General features: G+C 49.5%; 1 protein-coding gene across 1 annotated transcript; it reads right to left on the reverse strand.

Annotated features, from left to right (window-relative positions):
* Positions 1–4,374: 4,374 nt before the first annotated feature.
* On the reverse strand, positions 4,375–18,900 carry C4H20orf96 (chromosome 4 C20orf96 homolog). The gene is made up of 11 exons (XM_051144814.1): positions 18,890–18,900; positions 18,667–18,715; positions 18,035–18,134; positions 12,605–12,717; positions 10,676–10,834; positions 8,210–8,309; positions 6,704–6,861; positions 6,521–6,622; positions 6,311–6,397; positions 5,603–5,721; positions 4,375–4,542 (listed from the first exon to the last, which is right to left on the reverse strand). The coding sequence occupies exons 1-11, from the start codon at positions 18,898–18,900 to the stop codon at positions 4,482–4,484; spliced, it is 1,059 nt and encodes a 352-aa protein (XP_051000771.1). The 3' UTR covers positions 4,375–4,481.
* Positions 18,901–22,681: the final 3,781 nt, after the last annotated feature.

The raw sequence follows: 22,681 nt of genomic DNA on the forward strand, positions 1-22,681 counted from the left end.
TCCATCTGTCTCTGCCTCCCAAGTGCTGGGCTTAAAGCCGTGCACCGCCGCGCCCAGCTGTCTCTGAGGAAGTTGAAGACCATGTAGCTTAGTTTTACAATGAAGCTTAAGTGTTTAGGGGTTAAGATGTTTTTAGATCTAGATAGGTGTTCTAAGTTGATAATGACAATATGTGATGGGGATTAATTTACATTCAGAAATTTAGATGCACCAAGATAGGAAAGATGTCTTCTTCAAGGCTGTCAAATACAAATAGCCAAAACACTAAGAATGTAACCTTTATATAATTCCTGATTGTGTCACAGGTCTTCTTGACATAGGTGATCTATTGTATATATGTGTAATCATAGAAATGTATATGTACAAAAATAAAATAACAAAAAATAAAGACAGAGACTATAAAAATACGGAATACTTAACAATTTGCTGAAGTATTTAGCAAGAGCATGTGAATTCTACAACTTAATGTGAAGTGCACTGTGAAAGTGACTGGAGCTGGCTTTGATGGCACATGCCTGTGAAGAAGATGAGGCAGGAGGATCAAGAGTTGAAGGCCAGCTGGGGCTGCAAAGCAAGAACCTATATCTGGGGCAGGGCGTGGTGGCGCAGGCCTTTAATCCCAGCACTAGGGAGGCAGAGGCAGGCGGATCGCTGTGAGTTCGAGGCCAGCCTGGTCTACAAAGTGATTCCAGGACAGCCAAGGCTACACAGAGAAACCCAGTCTTGAAAAATCAGAAAACCAAAACAAACAAACAAACAAAACCTATCTGAAAAAAAAAGGAAAGTTGGGAAGAAGGGAGGACAGGAAGGAAATGGACCTGTATGGGTGTGGGTAGAAGGAAAAGCATGTGTTTAAACCAGCACACTCCACCTGAACTGAAAGCAGAGAGAAGGGAGGGGGGGCGACCGAAGGGGGTGGGGAGTGAGGAAGCCAACTGGGCAAGAGGAGAGACTAAACCAGTGAGGTGTCACTCAGTTGGTGAGTGTATGGAAAACCTCGAGTTCGGTCTCCTGCTTGAAAAAACTAAAGATAAACAGTATGTAAATTTCATAACAAAACCCACTTATTTTAACCCAAAGACCTCGAGAATAGAATTCAAAGCAAGGGACCAGCTAGGGCACACAGGCCGGGCTTAGGGGAAACACTATATACCTATAAGATGTTTTTAGGTCTAGTTAGATGTTTTAAGTTGATAATGACAAGATACGATAGATACTGATTTACGTTCAGAATTTTAGATGCACCAAGATAGGAAAGATGTTTTCTTCAAGACTGCCAAATACAAATAGCCCAAACACTAAGAATGTAACATTTATATAATTCTTGATTGTGTCGTGCTTCTTCTTGCTATAGGTAGTTTATTGTATATACATGTAATAATATAAATGTATATCTAAAATGAAAATGTTTAATTAATTTTTAAAAATTGTCTCCCCAGAGACCACCTCTGTATACCCTTCCCAATAAAGCCTCCTACGTGGGAAAAACAAAAACAAAAAAACAAAAAAACCCTCCATCTCAGCCACAAACCTGCCGCAGATTACTTTTGATTGGCCTTTGTCGCCATCTGCTGGCACAACCCGGCATCACCGCATCATTGGAGATGGGTTTAGGGGCAAGGCAAGGAAACCACTGCTCAGGCATCCACAAAGTTCTCCCAGTTCCCGTCGGTGTCCCAGACGTGTGAGATTCAGATGGAGGGTCTCACTTCACTTCATAAGGCCCACGGAGAGAGCGCTCTGACGTGGGAGTTCTGTCCAGTATCACAATTAGTCCAGCTCACTGACCCCAGAGAGGCTTTTCAAACCCTCCTACTTAAAATAAAAAAAAAAATACCTGGTGTACAGAAAGGAGAAAGAGAATGTGGAGGCCTGGGGGAGAAGAGAAGAGGATCTGTAGGAGAAGACGGAAGAGAGGGAGGGAGGAGGGAAGGAGAGGCCCCACCAAGCATGGTAACATGTCTGCAATCCCAGCACTCTGGAGGCTGAGGCAGGAGGATCACTAGTTCCAAGCCAGTCTGGACCTGGAAAAAAGAAACAAAGCCTTATGGAAATCTGCTATGTTGTACAACTACAATACACTGAATTTGTTGCTGTTTTGGAACAGGGTCCCTCTGTGTAGATGGTGGTCTTAGAATTCCCTGTGTAGACCAGGCTGTCCTCAAACTCGTAAATATCCACCTACCTCTGTCTGTCTCCAGAGCGTTGGGATTAAAGGTGTGCTGTAGCGCGCCCATCCCTACGCTAATTTTGTAATGGTATGTATGTAGACACATGGCTGCTGCTGTGCCATAAAGATGAATGAGACTGTGCATACGATCCAGAAAAACACGTGTGTGTGTGTGTGTGTGTGTGTGTGTGTGTGTGTGTGTGAGACTGGAGATCCTTATACGAAATGAAACAAGAGCCAGGCTCAGAAAGGCAGCAAATGCATGCGTGTCTCTCTCATAGCTGGAATCCTAAGCAGCAAACTGGCTTACAAGTGGGGAAGGAAGCAAAGGGAAGGTGACAGGCATGGGTGTGGCATGTGTAAAATGTCGTGGGGGCACCCTTTGCTCTGTAAGATGTCCAGGAATTTTAAGAAGAATTAGCGAAGACATAATTCCTAGTCCTCTGGTGCCGGGGGCACACCTGATCATAACCCTCATTCTGATGACTCCCTGCTCTGGAGAGTGCAGTGTGCCCACACGCTCCAGGATCTGTGCAGGGGGGAGGCTGTTGGGTGCTCCGCTCTATCGCCCTCTGCTTTATTCCTCTGATGCAGAGTTTCTCCCTGAACCTGGAGTGCCAAGCCTTTCCAGCTAGGCTGGCAGACAGTAAGTCCCAGTGATCCTCCTGTCTCCACTCCCAACAGCACTGAGGTTATAGATACGTACAAGGCTATGCCCAGCTTGTCACATGCCGGGATCCGAACTCAGGTCTTTGCACTGTTGAGCAGCAAGCATTCTGGGTTTTTTGTTTGTTTTTTAAGATTTCTTTATTATTATGTATACAGTGTTCTGTCTGCATGTACACCTGCAGGCCAGAAGAGGGCACCAGATCACGTTATAGATGTTTGTGAGCCACCATGTGGTTGCTGGTAATTGAACTCAGGACCTTTGGAAGAGCAGGCAGTGCCCTTAACCTCTGAGCCATCTCTCCAGCCCACAGCAAGCATTCTGAACCACTGAATTAGGACCCCAACTCTAGTTGGGTGCAGCGGCACACGCCTGTGAAAAAGGACTTGGTTCTGTAAAGAGCTTATCTGCCTAAAGTTGGCTCAAGCTGTTGAAGCAGAATGCTTCAGACTCCGTAACTTACATACACAGATATTTGCTTCTTGAAGTCCAGAGGTTGGGAAGGCTGAGACAGAGGTGCCAGCCAGCTAACTGTCTTTAAGGGCTAGAGCTCTGCATCATCCAAGGTGTGACCACTGCACGCATCTTCATGAGGACTGGACAAGCCCTGTCTGCCCATGGCAAGATAACAAGAAGCAGTGAGTGAGCTCATCCCAGCAGACCTTTTGGAGGGTGCTCACCCCAAGGGGCCACACCTCCTAGCTTACTACCTTAGGGGATTATATTTTGACATGGCATTTGGAGTCAGAACCATATAAGCCACAGCTCCACCCCAGTGGTCGGGGAGCTAGCATCAGGAACCCTGTCCACCTTAGCTGAGTTCCTGGCTGACCATGGCTAAGGCTGGCTGCCTCTGTGAGACTGGCCTGATGACTTTGAAATTTAATTTCTTCACCTTTCATTCCTCCATCTACAAAATGAAAGTCACAACAATGCCTGCCTCTTTAGGGGTGTTCTCATGAGGACTTAAGGTGCTGAAGTATGTAACTAAAGAGGGGTGATTTCTATTTCCAAGATTTTTATATTGTGTCCAACATTGTCGATTTGAAAAACCAAACAAGGGAGCCGGAGGAGGCTTACTTTGGGAGACTGGCTCTCATCTGATGGGGACCTGCAGTGCACCGCTGTGAATAGCTCTGCACCTAGCCTGAGTTGGAGCCACATCCCTGTACATTTGAGGGAGGGGCAAGGCAAGGCCAGAAAAGATACTGCCATCAACACTGGGGACCCAGAAATCTTCCAGGTGAATGGATTCCAAGAGTCTCTCCTCTAGGCCCCCAACTGCAAGGGAAGCTGAGCTCCCACTGGACCAGGAGGGCGATGAGGAGAGGCATCATGCCGGCACTTCTCCCAGATGCCAGCAGCACAGCAGCCTGATCCTAACATGAAGGCCATTGCCAGGGCATGTCCAGCAGAGCTTGGGTGGGGCCCCATACACCAGAACCAAGCAAACACAAATCCAGCTTTATTGCTACCAAGGAACAAGCAGGCTGGACTGGGAATTCTTGCCTGGTCCAACCAGCAGGGAGACGGGGAGGGGAGAGGCAGTGGGCCAGGTTCATAACGGAACTGTCATCTCGTGAGTCAGCGGATGGAACTCGTGGTGCTGGGAAGGATGGGGGGCGGGGGGCCAGGCACCGCCATCTAGAAGGGGAACGGCTCCTGCAGGGGAATGTCGAGCTCAACGTCCATGTCTGGGGTGCACCTGGCAGGAAGTAGAAAAGGAAGGAAGAAAGGAGGTGGAAAATGGGGGGGGGGCAGCAAGAACAGCAGGGCATGGTGCTGTACAGGACCTTCCTCTGAACCAAGCTCCCACCACCTTCATATGTCCGACTGTGCCCACTTACAAAATGTCATCACAGCTCAATCTGTTGCCTGGTGACGTGCCCTCACAGACGGAGTCAGGAGGGTCACAGGGCCCTCAGCTGAGCATCTAACCACTCCTCCCAGCCAGGGGTCTTGGGGAGAGGCTAGAGTTTATAGATTGAGGAAGAACAGAGGAAGAGGGCTCCATCCACACAGCCAAGGGAGCTATCACCCATTCTGGATGCAGGCTGCCCAGTGTGGTTGCTTTGGGTTCACTTCACCGAGGCTCCATAAGCAAACTCAATAAAACTCGTTGGTTTCCCAGGAGGAACTTTGGTGGAAGCAAACGTTGGTTTGTCATTAGAACCTTATGGGGGTAGCTGTTGCTTAACATCCCCTCCTGGAAGGAAATTCTCTAGACACATGGTAATCCCAGCATTCGGGAGGCTTAAACCGGAGGACCAGTAATTGAAGCCAGTCTAAGCTACAAAAAGAGAGTCGGTCTCAAAATACAAAGTGGGGGTAGGACACAAGAGAAGGAAAGGCCGAAAGGGAGACAGGGAGACAAATGGGGAAAATTCTACAAGTTTCAAATGCTCTGCCACTACACAAGGTCCTGCAGTGGCCTCCTGAAGAGCTCTGGCCTGTTCCCGTTCTACCATCTGGTCCTGCCATTGAGCCCAATTCTGGGGGAAAGCAGGCCTTCCACCGTTGACCCTGAGTCTTCCTTGGAACCAACCACCAGGTTCAGCTACGCCAAAGGTGGGCAGGGAAAGCGAAGTCTAGGCTAGTGGCAAAGTGGAGGCACACCCAGGACTTCGCCCCCCCCCCCCCCCGCCTCCATGCCTAAGCTCTCACCACCACCACCACCACCACCACCACCACCACCACCACCACCCCGATCGCCTTTCCCTAGGAACGGGTCTGCTCGGTCCATCGTGACAGCTAGGGCTTCATACTTGGGTCTCTGAAGGAGAATATCCTTAAAAACGACCTCTCGGGGGTTCGAGACTTCTGCACACATTTGCTCCACTTCCTCCTCTAATGCCGGCATCTCTTTCCTCAACTGTGCAGTACGCTGAGAGGAGAGACACAGAAAGGAAGTGTGTGAAATCTAACCTTGGCAAGAAGGGAAACCACCACCCGTAGCAGGATGGTGTCTCGGGAGACGGCGTGGGCCTTGTTGTCACAGTGCACTGGATTTCATAGGGGCCACTTCCCTGTGAGGTGAAGGGACAGTGAAAAGGGGAGGCTGGTTACAAAGGGGTAGGACACACAACATGAGAAAACAGGGACTGGCGGACATGGGGACCTTGAGTTGAAAACGGATAATGGTGCCAAGATGAGGGCAGCCATTCCAGAGAGGGTGGGTGGGGCCTCACTCCCTAAACCCCTATCCTGGGCCAAGGGTTGAGGGCAGTGGTTAGTGCAGGTAGGGGACATGCGATGATGCTAATGGGTTGTGGCCTGCAAGGGCGGCCCGAGAGGCAAGATCCAGGCCAGCGTGAATGTCCTTTGAGATGAATGAGTGGGACTGCAATGGCACAGTCAAAGGAGAAGGCCGATGCCAGAGTGAGGGCCCCCTCCGAGGGACCGGGTCAGTATAAGCCAAGGCCCACCTGCAGCTAGCTCCCTCACAGAGACCATGGCCTTCCCGCTGTCCTCACCTCCCTCAACCAGTCCACGTGCCTCTGCAGGTTCTGGCTGTTCCGTGACTTCAGCAGAAGTAGTTTCTCATGGGGTTTTTGGGTTTTCTGTGGAAGAAAGAGAAGTGTGTCCCTGGGTCCCCTAGGCAGGAGTGCATAGGAGACTGACAGGGGCATGGGAGACGGGGGCCAGGGCAGCTGGGAGGACCAGGCCAGCAGCTGCCTACTCACCACTACCAGGGACATCAGGATGTTATTCTTCTTCTCCTGAATCTCGCGGGAAAAACGTGCCAGGACCACTTCACGCATCTCCCTGAGGTTGTCCAGCTCATCCTAGGTGTCAGCAGACAGGGCTTGGCTCCACCACTTGCACCTACCCTGCAGTCCAGGCTTAGGGGCCAGGGACTCCCTTACCTGTTGCCTGTCTTTTGCCTGCTGCACCTGGCGTATGCAGTTGGCAATCTGAACGGACCTGACTGGGTACTCGTGATCCATGTAGGTGCTCAGGAAATTGACTTCCTCCTGGGTCTTCAGGATCTCAGCATTCAGCTGATCCACCTCCTGCTGCAGGCCTGTGGAGAGGCAGCAGAGGGAAGCAAAGGGTACCTAAAAGGGCAAGTGTCTGGGCCTTCCTTCCGAGGACCTTCCCAGGAGGCCCCAGAAACCCAGATGTCCTTGGCCAAAGGACTGGGATCTGGGCTGAGGTGCGTCCACATGAGGTGGGAGGTGGTGGACGCTAAAGCTGCCAGTGTCTGTGGCCCCAGGAAAAAGAAAGGAAAAGGTACATGATCCCTGGGCCAGTCTAGTTCTGCTATCTGCTAAGTGGTCCTCACCAAGACTGTCCCTAACTGGATCCCAGCATCTTCAGACACATGCTCCTGAGAGAGCAAGACCAGGGAGACAGGGCAACACTGGGGCCCAACACATGATTGTTGGCACATTTAACACAAAATCTAAGCCTGACGCAGTGGCACATGCCTGTAATCCAAGCACTTAGGGAGGCAGAGGCAGATGGATCTCTGTGAGTTCAAGGCCAGCCTGGTCTACAAAGCAAGTCCAGGACAGCCAAGGCTACACAGGGAAAAACCTTTCTTGAAATAACAAAAGAAAGAAAGAAGGAGGAGGAGGAGAGGGAGAGAGAAAGAGGGAGAGAAATAGAAAAGAAAAACCTAGCAGAGATGATGGCTCACACCAGTAATCCCAGGACCAAGAGGGTAAGATGGGAAGGCTTCTGAGAATTCAAGGCAAGCCTGGCCACAGAGACCCTGTTTCAAAAAAGAAAATGAATAAAAGACAATGTCTGGCTTGCCTTCCTCCATGGAAGGAACCCTCAGGATCTCAGACTACCTGGCACAAGTCCCCCGCCCAACACACACACACACACACACACACACACACACACACACACGCATGCACACACCACACACACATACACAGACGCACACATACACACATGCATGCACTACAACACACACACACACACACACACACACACACACACACACATGCACCTCCTCAGCACCTAGCCTATGCAGGGAGGGAAAAACCCCTACAGATCTAGAGCAAGGGAAACCAGAAGACCTGAGTCCCAGCCACTGCCTCTCAGAGGGACCATAATAAAAAGCCAGGCTAGGGCTGGATTCAGCTCCTAGCCACATAGCCTACAGCTGGTACTTCCTCACACTCGTCTTCAGTCTCCTCATGGATAAAGCGTGAGAGAAGTCCCTGCACCCCGGGAGATTACAGTGAGTGGGCAGCCACAGACCAGCAAACGCTGGGCCTGGAAAACTGAGTTCTCTTTGTTCTAGGTAAGCTATTAGCTCTAGCTCTCAACAATGCGTTCTCCCTTAGAGGGCGGCAGTGCTAGGGGCTGCCCTCCCCCAGGCGCACGGGTGAGAGGCCCAGGCGGTCAGCCCTTACTGTTTGTCTTTCTCTCCTCCTTTTCTTTCCACTCCTGGAGTTCATCTTTCAGCTGCTGCACCCGCTTCTTGTTTGAGTACTCCAAGATGTCAATGGTATTCTACAGGAGGGAGGGGTAAGGTCGGCTCACCCCAGACTCTGCTGGCTCTCCAGCTCATAGGGGGCTGCAGCCACAGAGTGCCTCGACAGCCCCATTCCCAGGCCCAGCTGTCATCTCCCGCTCCAGCCCTGCATGGACTCCTTCTGGTTGAGAAGACTCTCCAGGATCCAATGGTCCCATATCCCTCCCTTACACCTTGCTGTCCAGTCATCAGAGCAACTCTAATGTCTTAGGTCACTCTCATCCCACGCCTGTTTCCTCTGCCCGCAGCACCCGTCCATCCAACCTCTAACAGCAGAATATGGCTTTCCCCCAAGAAGTCTTCCTGATGCTCCAATGTCTGTGTCAGAGGTCCCTTTGGGGACCTCCCCTCGCAAATTTCCTCCCTTCTAGTACAGCACATGCCCAATGCTAACTGCAACTTCCTGTGACCCCATTAAAGAAAAGGCTTCATGTGGAAAAGTGTCTCATAATGGCTGCTCCCAAGGGCCCATATAGGTGTACCCTGGATGGTCCAAAAATGCCCCGAAGCTGGAGGGATGGCTCAGTTGGCTTCAGTTCCCCATACCCATAGCACAAAGCCAGGAGCAGTGCTGTGGATTTCCTGGGGATCCCTGAAGCATGCCAGCCAGCCTAGCCCAACACACAAGTCTCCAGTTCCAGGAAGACTCAATAAAGAATATGGACAAGCCGGGCGCGGTGGCGCATGCCTTTAATCCCAGCACTCGGGAGGCAGAGGCAGGTGGATCGCTGTGAGTTGGAGGCTAGCCTGGTCTACAAAGTGAGTCCAGGACAGTCAAGGATACACAGAGAAACCTTGTCTCAAAAAACCAAAAAAGAAAAATAAATAAATAAATAAAAGACTATGGAAAGCTCCTAATGAACACCACCAAATGGCTTCCCCATGCAAGTGTTTGTGCATGTCTGTGAGAGAAAGAGAGAGAGAGAGAGACAGAGACAGAGACAGAGACAGAGACAAAGAGACACAGAGAACAGGAAGCTCCCTTGGGCTGAGAAACGGTGTGGCTTTGGTCTCTGGTAGGACTGGACTGTGTCCATCAAAGCTCCATATGTGTAACTGCTTCTGGAGCTGAGACCCTTAGGAAAGCAAATAAGAGTGAAGGAGAGGAGCTGGAGAGATGATGGCTCAGAAGTTAAGAGCACTGACTGCTCTTCCAGAGGCCATGAGTTCAATTCCCAGCACCCACATGGTGGCTCACAACCATCTATAATGTCATCTGATGCCCGCCTCTGGTCTGCAGGTGTACATGCAGGCACAGCACTGTATACATAATAAATAAATAAATCTAAAAAAAAAATAAAATAAAATAAGAGTGAATGAGGTCACAGGACAGGCCCTCGGCCCAGAGGACAGATGTGTCCCCACGAGACAGCAGCACTCTCTCCGTGCACACGGAGAAAAGGTATATAAGACCATCTGCAAAATAGGAAGAGAGGCTACAACAGAAACCGCCCTGCTGACCCCTTGACCTTGGACTTCTGACCTCTATCCTGTTGATGCCCCCCACCTCAACATCTTCCTACAGCAGCCTGAGAGACTAATCTCTGCACCTCAGAGTCCAGGTCACCTCTGAGCCAACTCCAGCAGGAAAGCAATCATTTGTCCACTCTCTGACTCTTCTCTAGCCCTGACTCTCGGTCCCTGGTCCCTGGGACCTTCCTGCCCTGGCACCCCAGCACCAGGAGGATGCTCTGTGGGCTCTCCGCAAGTGGCTCTTCACCCACACACCCTACATGCTACCACTGAGCTTCACAATAGCACAGCTGGCTCCAGACCGTACGCTAGTTACTCCCCCAGCAAGGTGACAGTGGACTCAATCAACTGTGCTTTCTAAAAGCAGTGACATCAGGGCAAGGAAGGCAGAGAGCCTAGGCTAAGACTGCCTGGGTTCAAATTCTGGCTCTGATTCTTGCTCTCTGGGTGACCTGGAGCAAGTTCCCTAACCTTGCACTTTCCATTCCTTCATCTGTAAAATGAGGGCAAGAATAGTGCCCAGCCTGTCAGGTTGTTGGAAGATATTTATGCCTGTATATAATGTATATAAAACATTTGCTGTCTCACTATGGGCATCTGGCAGGCAGTGGAGGCAGCACCAAATACTTTCTCCTGCACAAGTGCTAGTGTGCGACAGCTACAACCTCCCTTTTGAAGTGTTATGTGATCCATTGCACCAAGCTCCAACACAGAAGGTAAGGCCCCTAAGTCTCCCTTCCAGTAAGTAGGGATGAAGGAAGACACTGCATTCTCTCAGTGAGAGGCAGCTGGGCATACAGGAGTCGGAAGCAGCCAGCAGAGGGCGCGCCTGCGCGGGAAGGAGGAGGGCAGAAGGGAGGAAACAACTCACCCCGAGGACGACCTGCTGCTGCAGCATCGAGCGCGCATTCACCGCCCAGCTGTTCTCCATGTCCTGGATGGACTGGGCCAGCTCCTGGTTGAGCTTGCTGAGGAAGCCCTCATGGTGGTAGAGCTCCTGGAGTGAGGTCCGCTGGCTTCGAAGCATCGACTAGGGACGCAGGGCAAGAACAAGAAGGAAAATGCCACTGTAGTGTGCCCAAATCTGCTGGGGCCTGAGGACCCTCCCGCCCCCTGTGGCCTCCCGAAGTAAATGCTGCTGTTCCCCATCCCCTGTAGGATCCTCCTGGAAATGGAGGCCCTGTCATCTTTTCACCCACTACTCTCCAGACATCCTCCCTCCCAGACCCACCGCCGCATCTCTGCGATGATGCTGCATCCTACAGTTGATGGCTCATCGCTATCTAATTAGCAAACATTCAGTAGGTAAGGATATATGCCCTGTTACCAAAGACCTCTTAGAATCAATGAACACTAACAAAGAATGTATATGACAACAGCCCAATTAGGTAAGAAGGCAGAGGCGACAGGCTAGGTGTGGACTACAAGCAGGGAAGGGTGGAGGAGAGACCACACACATTTTCTTACCAAACAACACCCCTGTGGAAAGTGAGTCTGAAGGAGTAAGTGATTTGCCTAAGGTTACAGCCAGTGGTACATAAGACCAATAACGAAAAGCTGGGCGGTTGTAGCACTCGGGAGGCAGGGGCAGGTGGATTGCTTTGAGTTCGAGGCCAGCCTGGTCTACAAAGTGAGTCCAGGACAGCCAGGGCTACACAGAGAGACCCTGTTTTGAAAGGAAAATAAAAAGACCAATAACGTTAATAGTTAATGACAAACAGTAACAAATGACCTACTGGACATGAGGGTGGACAAGTGCTGTGACTTGCTCTACAGATGACACATAGAATCATCCTCCAGCTCCCAAGTGGAGGCTTAGGTGACACTGCCACACAGCCCAGAAACAATAGACTGCAGAGTCTCCATGTCTGCCTTTCCATTAGCCTACCTCAAGAACTCAGTGGAATTTGTGCTGCAAGAGGCTCACGTATGGTGGCACGGGCTTGTCACAGGGCTTATCACAGGATAAAGCATGAGATCACCTGGCTAATCCGGCCAGGGGAACACAGAAATACCCTGTCTCAAAAAAGAAAAGCAGCCAGGAGAGGCTGGCCCCATAGTGTCAGGAGGATGAGCTCTCCCATGTCTGCCACTTGTCATCTGGGGGAACCAGGACAAGTTAATTAACCTCAAATAACTCCGTAGTGTAAGCCAGCCTCGAACTCATGCTGCAGCCTAAGGCTGTCCTCCTGCCTCCCAAATGCTGGAATTCCATGCAGGGCCTACCATGTCCTCTGGTTTATCCCTTCACATTTTATATATGTGTTTAATCGCCTGTTTCCCCAAGGCCAGAGCCCAGCCCTGATGAACCTCCAAGCTCAGAACAGGGCCGAGCACACAGCAAGTGCTCAGTTAGGGCCTGCTGGCCGACTGACTCAACGCTTACAAAAGACAGCAAGAAGAACCGCTGAGGGACACAGTTTCCTGCAACAGCATCCATGTCCACGCTGTGTATCAAACAAAACCACATACACTCCCCTGAAGTCAGGGTAGGAGGAACATTGGAAGCAGATCTTCTAACGAACCATCGACCCACTAACACCATGCAGGAAGGCACTGGGTTACACTTCTAATGCAGAGAACTAAGGAAAGTCCAATTCTTTTAGTCTAAAGACAACAACCCAACCTTAAGTGTTTTGGCCCCCAAGCCACTGTTTTCTGGACCTGGCACAGGTAACTTCTTTCCCCATTGGCAGAATAAGAATGGTAAGCACGCCCATGGCCTTGCCCGTGGAGGAAAGTGACCAGTGCTGCCACACAGTGGAGCTGTGTGCTGGGTCCTGCCCTGGGCCTCTCTTACCCTCATCAGCTGGATTTTGCTCTGCGTCTTCCCATGGTGCGGATGCTCCCTTCTTCCAAGTCTTAGATTCTTCATTCGGTTTGCCACATCTACAGAACTGTAGGAGTGCACCCCTGCAAACAGATGGGAAAAGGGGGAGAGAGGGTGAGGGTGGACATGGGCCTGCATGCAAGTGGCTGAGCCCAGGCCCACAGTCCTACTCACTGACAGATTTACCACATGATACAGACAAAGGAGGAAACTGCAACCCACAAAGAAACCCTTAGCCCCACCCTGGGCCTTGTCATAGGGAGGGACAAGCCCATGAAAATGCAGGGACATGGGGACAACAGAGGGATGGCTAGCAAGGGCAGATGGCCAGGGACAGGACCCTTCCCCTCAAATAGTAAACTTCAGTTTCCCTTCAAGGTTCATTTTGTTCCCTGGAAAGTAAGCTTAATGGAAACACTTAGATAAGCCAGACCAACCCCACCATCAACCAGAAGGAAGCCAAGAAACACCAACCATCACCACCACCACCACCATTACCACCACCAGCACCACCAGCACCACCACCAGCACCACCACCACCACCATCACCACCATCACCACCACCACCATCACCACCACCACCACCACCACCCACCACCACCATCACCACCACCACATCACCACCACCACATCCACCACCATCACCACACACATCACCACCATCACCACCACCACCATCACACCACCCCACCACCATCACCACCACCACCATCACCACACCACCATCACCACCACCATCACCACCACCACCATCACCACCACCACCATCACCACCACCACACCACACCACCACCACACATCACCAACCATACCACACCACACCCCACATCACCACCACCACCACCATCACCACACCACCATCACCACCATCCACACCACCACCACCACATCACCACCACCACCACCACACCACCACCATCACCACCACCACACACCACCACCACACATCACCACCACCACACCATCACCACCACCACCACCACCACACCACCACCACCATCACCACCACCACCATCACCATCACCACCACCATCACCATCACCACCATCACCACCACCACCATCACCATCACCACCACCACCATCACCACCACCACCATCACCACCACCACCACCACCACCACCACCACCACCACCACCATCACCACCATCACCACCACCACCCCTTCCACAGCCAGGCATAGTGGCGTACGCCTTTAATCCCACACAGAAGGCAGAGACAGGAGGATCTATCTGAGCTCGAGGCCAGCCAGGACTACACAGAGAGTCCCTGTCTCAAAAAATAATAACAATAACAAAATAAAATAAAGAACCCCTCTCCATGTTCTTACAGGCCCTGACAGGGCAAGGAGGAGGAAGTGAGGGACAGGGCATCAGCAAACAATCCTGGCTCTCTCCACCTGGCTGGAGGTTCAGGGAGAGACCTTGCTTTAGAGGAGTAGGTGGGACGTCATAGAGGACAGGCAACAACATCTTCTGGCCTCCACATTTGCATACACGTATGTGCATCTGCTTACACATGTGCTTACACATCTGCACACAAAATGAAATCATCTTTTTTAAGAGTGAAAGTATGGAGTTGCATGGGAGTATCACATGGACTTCATCTGAGATGGCCAATGTTATCTCAGAGTGCTGCGTCTTTCTACAAAACACCAGCAATGTACACATGACCTAGTTTTTCTTTGCCAGCACCGGATGTTGTATGACTTTCCCTAGTGGGACATGAGCAAACATCTGTTCACCCAGCACAGGATGACAAACCCAAGGCATGCTTCCACTTAAGTCCGGCTTTAGAACCTGTGAGTTTACTGGGACCACTTACAAGGGTATCAGGACGGCACTGCAGCACAAGTGGCAGTTCCTGAAAGTTTCATGCCACAGCAGGTACAGAGGTCAAGGGACAGCTCTCTGCAGGTGAGTCGCTCCTTGCGCTGTGTAGGGCCTTGAGGCTGCACATCGCTCCTCAGGCTTCCTGAAGGGCACCTTAGCAGGTTGAGCCATCTCACTAGCCCCCGATTTTTTTTTTATCTCGATGGATTCCAGTATACCTACTTTTCTTCGCTGGATTTAACTGCTGATGTAACATCTAACAATTTCCACACTTGGTCATAGATTTCTGGCCTGCGTTTTTCTAAAAGTTGTACAAAGCTGTGTCTCATTTTTATCTCATTTTATCCTTTTTTTTTTTTTTTTAGTTAAGCTTTTATTCATTTTTATTGTTTGCACATGTGTGCATGTCTGATTTTCTGTCTGTGTGCCACATGTATGCCATGTGCCAGGAGGCCAGAAGATAGCATCATATGCCCGGGAACTGAAGTTACAAGCAGTTGAGAGTTGCCTGTGCCAGGAGGCCAGAAGATAGCATCATATGCCCGGGAACTGAAGTTACAAGCAGTTGAGAGTTGCCTGTTGTGGGTTCTGGGAACCAGACCTGTGTCCTCTGGACGAGCAGCAAGGCTCTTAACCACTGGACCATCTCTCCAGCCTCCCTGTCTTCACGCTACATTTTGTTTGGGATTTTTTATTGTTGTTCGTGTTGTTTTGTTTTTGTTTTTTGAGACAAGGTTTCTCTGTGTAGCCTTGGCTGTCTTGGACTCACTTTGTAGACCAGGCTAGTCTTGAATTCACAGCAATCCACCTGCCTCTGCCTCCCAAGTGCTAGGATTAAAGGCGTGCACCACCACACCCGGCTTTTTGTTCTGCATTTTAAGACCAAATCTTGTTAAGTTGCCCCGAAAAGCCTTTAGCTGACTATCCTGCAAACTCTTTTTGTTGTTGTTGTTGTTTTTCGAGACAGGGTTTCTCTGTGTAACAGCTCTGGCTGTCCTGGAACTCACTCAGTAGACCAGGCTGGCCTCGAACTCACAGAGATGCGCCTGCCTCTGCCTCCCAAGTGCTGGGATTAAAGTCTTTGAATAGTTAGGGTTGCAGGCCTGTTCCACAAAGCCTAGCTTGGCCAACTGACTTTTTAAAATATTCATATGATATTTTTCATCTACTCTGAAAAATGCATACATATATATAAATTTCTATCATATTTATTCCCCCTCCCTCACCCGACTGCTCCCAGATAACCCCCATGTCCTGCTGGGGGATGGTCTGATGTATTTGATGCTAATTAATAAAAAGCCATCCCACTTGGGCAGGGCAGAAGATAGAAGTATGGCTAAGGTTCTCCAGCTTAGGGGGGAGGGGGAGGAATCCTAGGAAGAAGAAAGGAGAAAGAAGATGAGGAGAGGATCCTGAGAGGAGAAAGAAGAAGGCCACCATTGGGTGGAGGAGAAGCACATGGCCGGTATGGATGGAGAATTCGGCCCACATGAAGAACATTAGCAAGTAGTTGGGATTATGGATGGGAGGTAGCTTGATAGAAGTTATTGGAAGCAGATGGCCTAGGATCCCTGCCCCACTATGGGAAATAGTTTAGAGGATTAATGTCTGTCCTGACCCAGGTTAACTAAGGCTATTTTAAAATATAACCAGTGTCAGGGTCTTCATTGACCGCTAGGCAGGCATACTGATAATACTAATAATACATACAATTAAAAACAACAATGTCCTCCACCCAACTTCACCTTCATGTCTTTATAACGGAATCCAGTTTCTGCTGCCCATATACGCAGGGGTGTGTGGGACCATCCACTGAAGCACCGGCAACCTCCAAGGGTAGCAGGCACGCAAGTGGTACATAGACATACATACAGGCAAAACAACAATTCACATAAAATTAAAGCAAAGCAAAACGAAACGAAGAGATGGTTTGGGATGTAGCTCCATGGCTGTAGAACTGTGCTGCCACGCCCACAGTGTTGCCACGCCTACTGTGCTGCCACACCCATTTTTACATGGGTACTGGTGATCTGAACTCAGGTTCTAATGTTTCTGTGGCCAGCACTTTTCTTACTCAAAGCCCCTCCTCCCCCCCAGCACCTCTTCACATAAGGGGTGTCCCAAATATCTGCTATTTAGTCTAAACTTGGTGTCAGAGGCAGGAGGATTTCTGTGAGTTTGAGGCTGACTTGTTCTACATAGTGAGACCTCCCTTGTCTCATATATATATCTGGTTTTTGTTTTTTGCTTGGGGGAGATAGGGTGCAGTGTGGCTTTTCCTGGGGAGGTGTGAGCTTTCTAGGCAGGGTACCAAACAACAGATCAGACACATTATGATACCCAAGTCTAGCCACTGGAACCAGTGTTTTCTGGGGTTACTTGTGGGAGTTAGGGGTTATGTACAGGAGCACCGATGGCATAGATGGCCCAGAGGCAGCTGCATCCCCCAAAGCCCACTCACATGTGGGTAAAAATTCATGCAAACAATGTTCCTAGAGCTCCTTGGTTGCAAGCAGCTCTGCCATATCTCTCTGTGCAGCTGTAATTATTCATAAACCCTAGAGGAGGGGTCCTGTGACTCCTGTTTAATGAACTTCCTGAGCCCTGTAAATTTCCTTTACTTCCTGGGCCCTGTAAATTTCCTTTACTTCCTGGGTCCCTGTAATTTTCCTTTACTTCCTGAGCCCTGTAACTTTCCTTTACTTCCTGAGCCCTGTAACTTTCCTTTACTTCCTGGGGCCTGTAAATTTCCTTTACTTCCTGGGCCCTGTAATTTTCCTTTACTTCCTGGGCCCTGTAATTTTCCTTTACTTCCTGAGCCCTGTAACTTTCCTTTACTTCCTGAGCCCTGTAACTTTCCTTTACTTCCTGGGCCCTGTAACTTTCCTTTACTTCTCCCTCCAGGGGGATGGGGAATGTTTCTGTTAGGAGGAGATAGCTACACACACAAGGGCTGCTCTTCGAAGCTCAGCCTCCTGAATGCTGGAGGGATTACCTGTGTGCCCCACCTGCCTAGACCACAACAATCCTTTTCCCCCAATTAAGCTCACTAAGCTTCAGAAAGATGACTCTTCCAAGTGAGTGACTAGCTCTGCCAGGAAGCAAACCCACATCTGTCTGGGCCAAGACCTCAGAATTCCCCTGGAGAGGATAACCATGATGTGACAGACAGGATTCTATTAATTCCCCCAGACCATGTGCTCCCCTCTTGAACATAAAACCAGACAGCTCCTCGCTTCCCAGTCAGGCACGCTCATGTGATGGCCGTTACAACCCCTGGAATGCGTCACTTCAGATCTCGGTCCCCTTGTTCTTGCTCTGTCACCCCTCTCTACTAACACAGGTCCTCAAGGACTGACCAAACATTAGATCTATGTGGTAAAATGAGCCTAGATCCCTAAATCATTGTCTAGAACAGACAACTCTCCCCCCCACACACACAAATGCATTCCTGAGAAATGAACTTCCATATTTGTCACATCAGTTATAAATGGTGTGTTGGTGGCCAAAAGCAGCCACTATAGCTTGTCCCCAACACCCATAACAGCTCCCAAGAGCCTCTGCCCACCTGGTTGCATACTAGTCAGCATCTTCATTTCGCTTTTGTTGGGGTTTTTGGTTCGTCCCAGGGGCGGCAGGGTAAACGGCTTCAAGTTCTTCTTTGACCGCTGTTAAGGAACACAATGCCACCGTACACAATACAGTCAGTCAGTCACAGGGACAGTGGGTTCAACTCCAGCTCATCCTTTCCAGGTTATCTGTGTCCTAGAGCAAGTGACCTAAGCTCTAAGGCTCGACTTTCCCGTCTGTAAAGTGAATCTAACATCACAAGTTAACTCCTTGGATTGGTGCAAGAATTCTGAGAAGTTTGTGTACAGCCTTCAGCGGTTCTGTGAGTATTGCCCTTCTCTTTTATTTTGTGTTGACCAGGTAGAGCCAAGGACATATAGGCTGTGAGGTGCTAGGAACCAGAAGAAACAGAAAGCAAGACCTCCCTGGTGATGAGATTAGTGTGCGGAGCCATTTGATTCACCCTTATGATCTTATCAGGTAATAAGTGGTGTTTAAGTGAGGTTCAGAAGCTTGGTCCAGCGGCATGGCTGGGCTTGGCATTCAGGGCTAGAGTCTATCATGCAGGTGAAACACTGCGTCACGGAGACCCTCCCCCACACCAGTCTGCCCTACCCTTCCCGCACTCACCGGTACTTGAAACTGGTGTCCTGAGGAGTGAGTCCTAGAGTGGGTGTTTCTAGAAAGAGTCGAGAGTAGGTGGGAAAACGTCCATTATCCCCAGCCCAAGCAGGGATCCTGCAGCCCGGCTTTACCAAGCACACCAGGGAACTGGAGCTTGGAAAGCGAAGGCTGAGGGATTGAAGCCCCCGCGTGCGTTCCCCACTCTCCAACTCCCATGCTCTCTGCTTACTTTTGCGCCATTGGGAAAAAAAAAAGTCCTGCTCCTCCGAGCACAGACTGCCTCCAGATGCAGCGAGGCTCCAGTCACCTCTAGTCTCTGAATGGACCTTAGTAGCATCTGGTCTCCAAGGAAACGCAACTATGGCAAGCCGAAGGAGACTAACCTAAGCAAAACGGCAGCGCCCCGCATTCTGGTTTCAAATTTTCAACTGGCTTTCCACTTTCATCAAACTTTCATCACTGGCTTCCTCGTCTTCACTACTGACTTTGCTTCGTATTTCGTGGAGAATAGTGTGGAGATTAGGAAACGTGACCTGTTCATCTCACTGAACACACACACACACACACACACACACACACACACACACACACACACACACACGTCCTACATGCATGGATTAACTGCCACCTGGAACCGGTTCCTACACATGCACTCCAAATCTCATATGCCCCTATTTTCTCAAATATATCTGACCAGCACAAAATCAAGGTGGCTCACTCTCCAACTTGGATGGGAAGGAAGATCCAGGAGAAGTTGGGGGTGGGGGGTGAGGAGGGGGGAGTGGGGAGGTGGGGGGGACGCAGTGGGATACTTGCAGTATGTTCTATTGCATGTGTGAACCTATCAAAGGATAAATGGGGGGAGGCACCTCTGGGCTTTATTTATTTTTATTTTATTTACTTATCTGTTTTATTTTTGAGACAGGTTCTTACCATGTGACTCAGGGTGACCTAGAACCCACAGAGATCCTCTGCCCTGCTTTTATTACAGGCTGTGGTCCAATTAATCCAACAATGGCTGACTATGAATGAGAAGTCCAAGAACCCAGAAGTTGTTGAGTTGTCCAGTGGAGTGCTCGAGGCTGGAAGTCTCAGCTGGTCTTCAATAGGTGCTGGAATCCCACAGAAGGCGGCTCTAATGCCAGGAGAGGAACAGACTTGGCTAGCAAGGGGAGGGCAAGCAGGCAAAGAACAAAAGCTTCCATCTTCTGTGTCTTTGAAAGGGCTCCCAGTGGAAGGCATGGCCCAGATTAAAGGTGTGTCTTCCCACCTCAAGACCCAGATTAGAAGTGGATCTTTCTACTTCAAATTAAGCAAAAAAAAAAAAAAAGAAAGAAAGAAAGAAAGAAAGAAAGAAAGAAAGGAAAAGGAAAAAGAAAAAAGAAGAAAAAAGGGGAGGGAGGAATCCCTCCATTTTTGAATTTTAGTTAATTTCAGGGGTAGTGAAGTTGACAGCCACCACAAAAGCATTACCATTTAACACCAACTGGGGATGAATAAATGACTTAAAACTCTCCACAACTTCAACAAAAAGAGGTTACTGTAGAACATTAGGGCTAAGCTCCTCACTTTTCTCACCCTCTAAAACGCATAGGTGCTAGCAGGGCATGGTGGCACTGGCCTGTAACCCCAGCGCCCTATAGATGCCCTCAGGAGGGTCACAGACTTCAAAGTCATCCTTATTTACAGAGCTGAGAGCCAGGAGAGAAAGACAGGGGGAGGGGGCAGAATGTTTTTGGGTTCTTGGTTTTGTTGAGACAGGATTTCTCTGTGTAGCCTTGCTCTTTTTGACTCACTTTGTAGACCAGGCTGGCCTCGAACTCACAGCGATGCGCCTGCCTTTGCCTCTCGAGTGCTGGGATTAAAGGTGTGTGCTACCACGCCCGGCCTTAACTAATACATTTTTAAGAAAATATTTACTTACTTATCGTGTGTACACTATTCTGTCTGCATGTGTGCCTGTATGACAGAAGAGGGCGCCAGATCTCATTATAGATGGCTGTGAGTCACCATGTGGTTTCTGGGAATTGAACTCAGGACCTTTGGAAGAGCAGACAGTGCTCTTAACCCCTGAGCCATCTCTCCAGCCCCCAACTAATACATTTTTAAAAAGCCACTGCAGAGGGCTGGGGGTGGAGCACTGCCATAGTATACACGCCTCTGGTTTCAATCCTTAGCATCACAAAAATGAAAAAACAAAACAAACAAAAAACTGAAGACCATTTCTGTGTTGGGGTGGCAGGCAGAGGAGGTCTCTAGTGAATGTGTTGACATGAGCACAGCCATGTAAAGGACCCCAATGCCTTAGACACACACGCCACTCCCCCACTCCCCACCTGCAGCTTTTCTTTTAACTTTTGTTTTTTTCAAACAAGGTTTCTCTGTGTAGTCCTGTCTGTGCTATAACTAGCTCTGTACACCAGGCTGGCCTCAAACTCAAAAGGCCTCACCTGCCTCTGCCTCCAGAGGGCTAGGACTAAAAGCATGAGTCATCACTGCCTTAGGGTTCCAGTTTTTTTTTTTTTTTTTTTTTAATGTGTGGTTGGTTAATCACAATTGTCAATTTAATGAGCTCTAGAATAACCCAACAGACTGGCCTCCGGGGCATGTCTGTAGGGAATTATCTTGGTTAGGATAATTGTGGAGTCCACCCAGTGTGAGTGCTCTACTCCCTAGCTAGTAGAAAGGAGAAAGTGAGCTGAGCAGAAGCAAGTCCTGCGAGCTTCTCACTGACAGTGGATGCCATGTGACCAGCCGCTTCAAGGTTCTGCTACTGCGACTGGCCCGCCATGATGGGCTGGGTCTGATTCCCAACACCCCATATACTGGCTCACAACCATCTGTAACTGCAGTTACAGGGAATCTGATGTCCTCTTCTTGCCTCCATGACCACCTGCATACATGTGGTGCACATTTCCATAAAATAAATTTTAGCTTTAAAAAAAAGCTGGGCAGTGTAGCATACATCTTTAGTCCTAGCACTTGGGAGGCAGAGGCAGGTGAATCTTTATGTGTTCGAGGCCAGCTCTTGTAGTCCAGGGCAGCCAGGGATACACAGAGAAACCCTGTCTCAAAAAAGAAAAACAAAACAACAAAAACTTGAAAGAAGATAAACTACACTCGAGGTTAAGTTGGCCAAGTGATCTGAACTGCTTCCTTATCTATGAAATTGGTATAGTTACAGCAATTTTTTGTTTTAGTTTTTCGAGACAGGGTTTCTCTGGTAGTCCTGGCTGTCCTGGCCTTACTTTGTAGACCAGGCTGTCCTCGAACTCACAGAGAACCACCTGTCTCTGCCTCCCAAGTGTGTGCCCCACCGTGCCCAGCTGCAGAACTGGTTTTATAGAAGATGAGTCTATGTGCTAAAGCCTGGAGTGTGCTCAGTACACTATGAAGGCACTTTTAAAAAGCATTTAATATATGATTCTTGTCCACTTGAGCAGAGTTCAAGTATTTTTTACATTTTTTATTATTATGCCTGTGTACATGTGGACTCGATGGCAAGCCAAGTGTGACAATCAGGAGGCAGTTGTGTAAAGTTATTTATTTCCCTTCAAGTAGGTTCTGGGGATCCAACTCAGAGCTCCAGGCTTGTGCTACAAGCACCTTGACCTGCTGGGGACCTTGTCCCTAGACCTGTTTTGTTTTCTTTCCATTCTTGCTGTGTCTTGTGTGTGTGTGTGTGTGTGTGTGTGTGTGCATGTGTGTGCTTGTTATGACACCTCTATAGAGGTGAGACAACTTCAGGTGACACTTCATGGGTTCCTTCTATCATGTAGGTCAGTCAGGTCCCTGGGATGGAACCCAGGGCAGGCGCAGTAGCCAGAGCCTTTACCCACTAAACCATTTCCTCCTCCTGTTTTGTGTTCTGTGACAAGGTCTTGTGTTTCCCAAGCTGGTCTGGCCCAGCCCTCTCTAGGTAGATTTCACTGTACTTGCTTCTACCTCCTTATAGGCGTGCGTCCTCATGCCTAGCCCACACAAGTTCTGAGAAATACAAGTAATGTACAAGTACCTCCAA

Source organism: Acomys russatus, chromosome 4, assembly GCF_903995435.1.
Source record: "Acomys russatus chromosome 4, mAcoRus1.1, whole genome shotgun sequence".
Taxonomy (NCBI): domain Eukaryota; kingdom Metazoa; phylum Chordata; class Mammalia; order Rodentia; family Muridae; genus Acomys; species Acomys russatus.

Excerpts from the sequence above, each read along its gene's own strand:
- C4H20orf96 (XM_051144814.1), bottom strand. Across the intron at positions 10,835-12,604 it reads GCAAAATCCAGCTGATGAGG|TCGATGCTTCGAAGCCAGCG; the intron begins GTAAGAGAGGCC and ends CTGCGTCCCTAG. Across the intron at positions 5,722-6,310 it reads ACGTGGACTGGTTGAGGGAG|CGTACTGCACAGTTGAGGAA; the intron begins GTGAGGACAGCG and ends CTCTCCTCTCAG.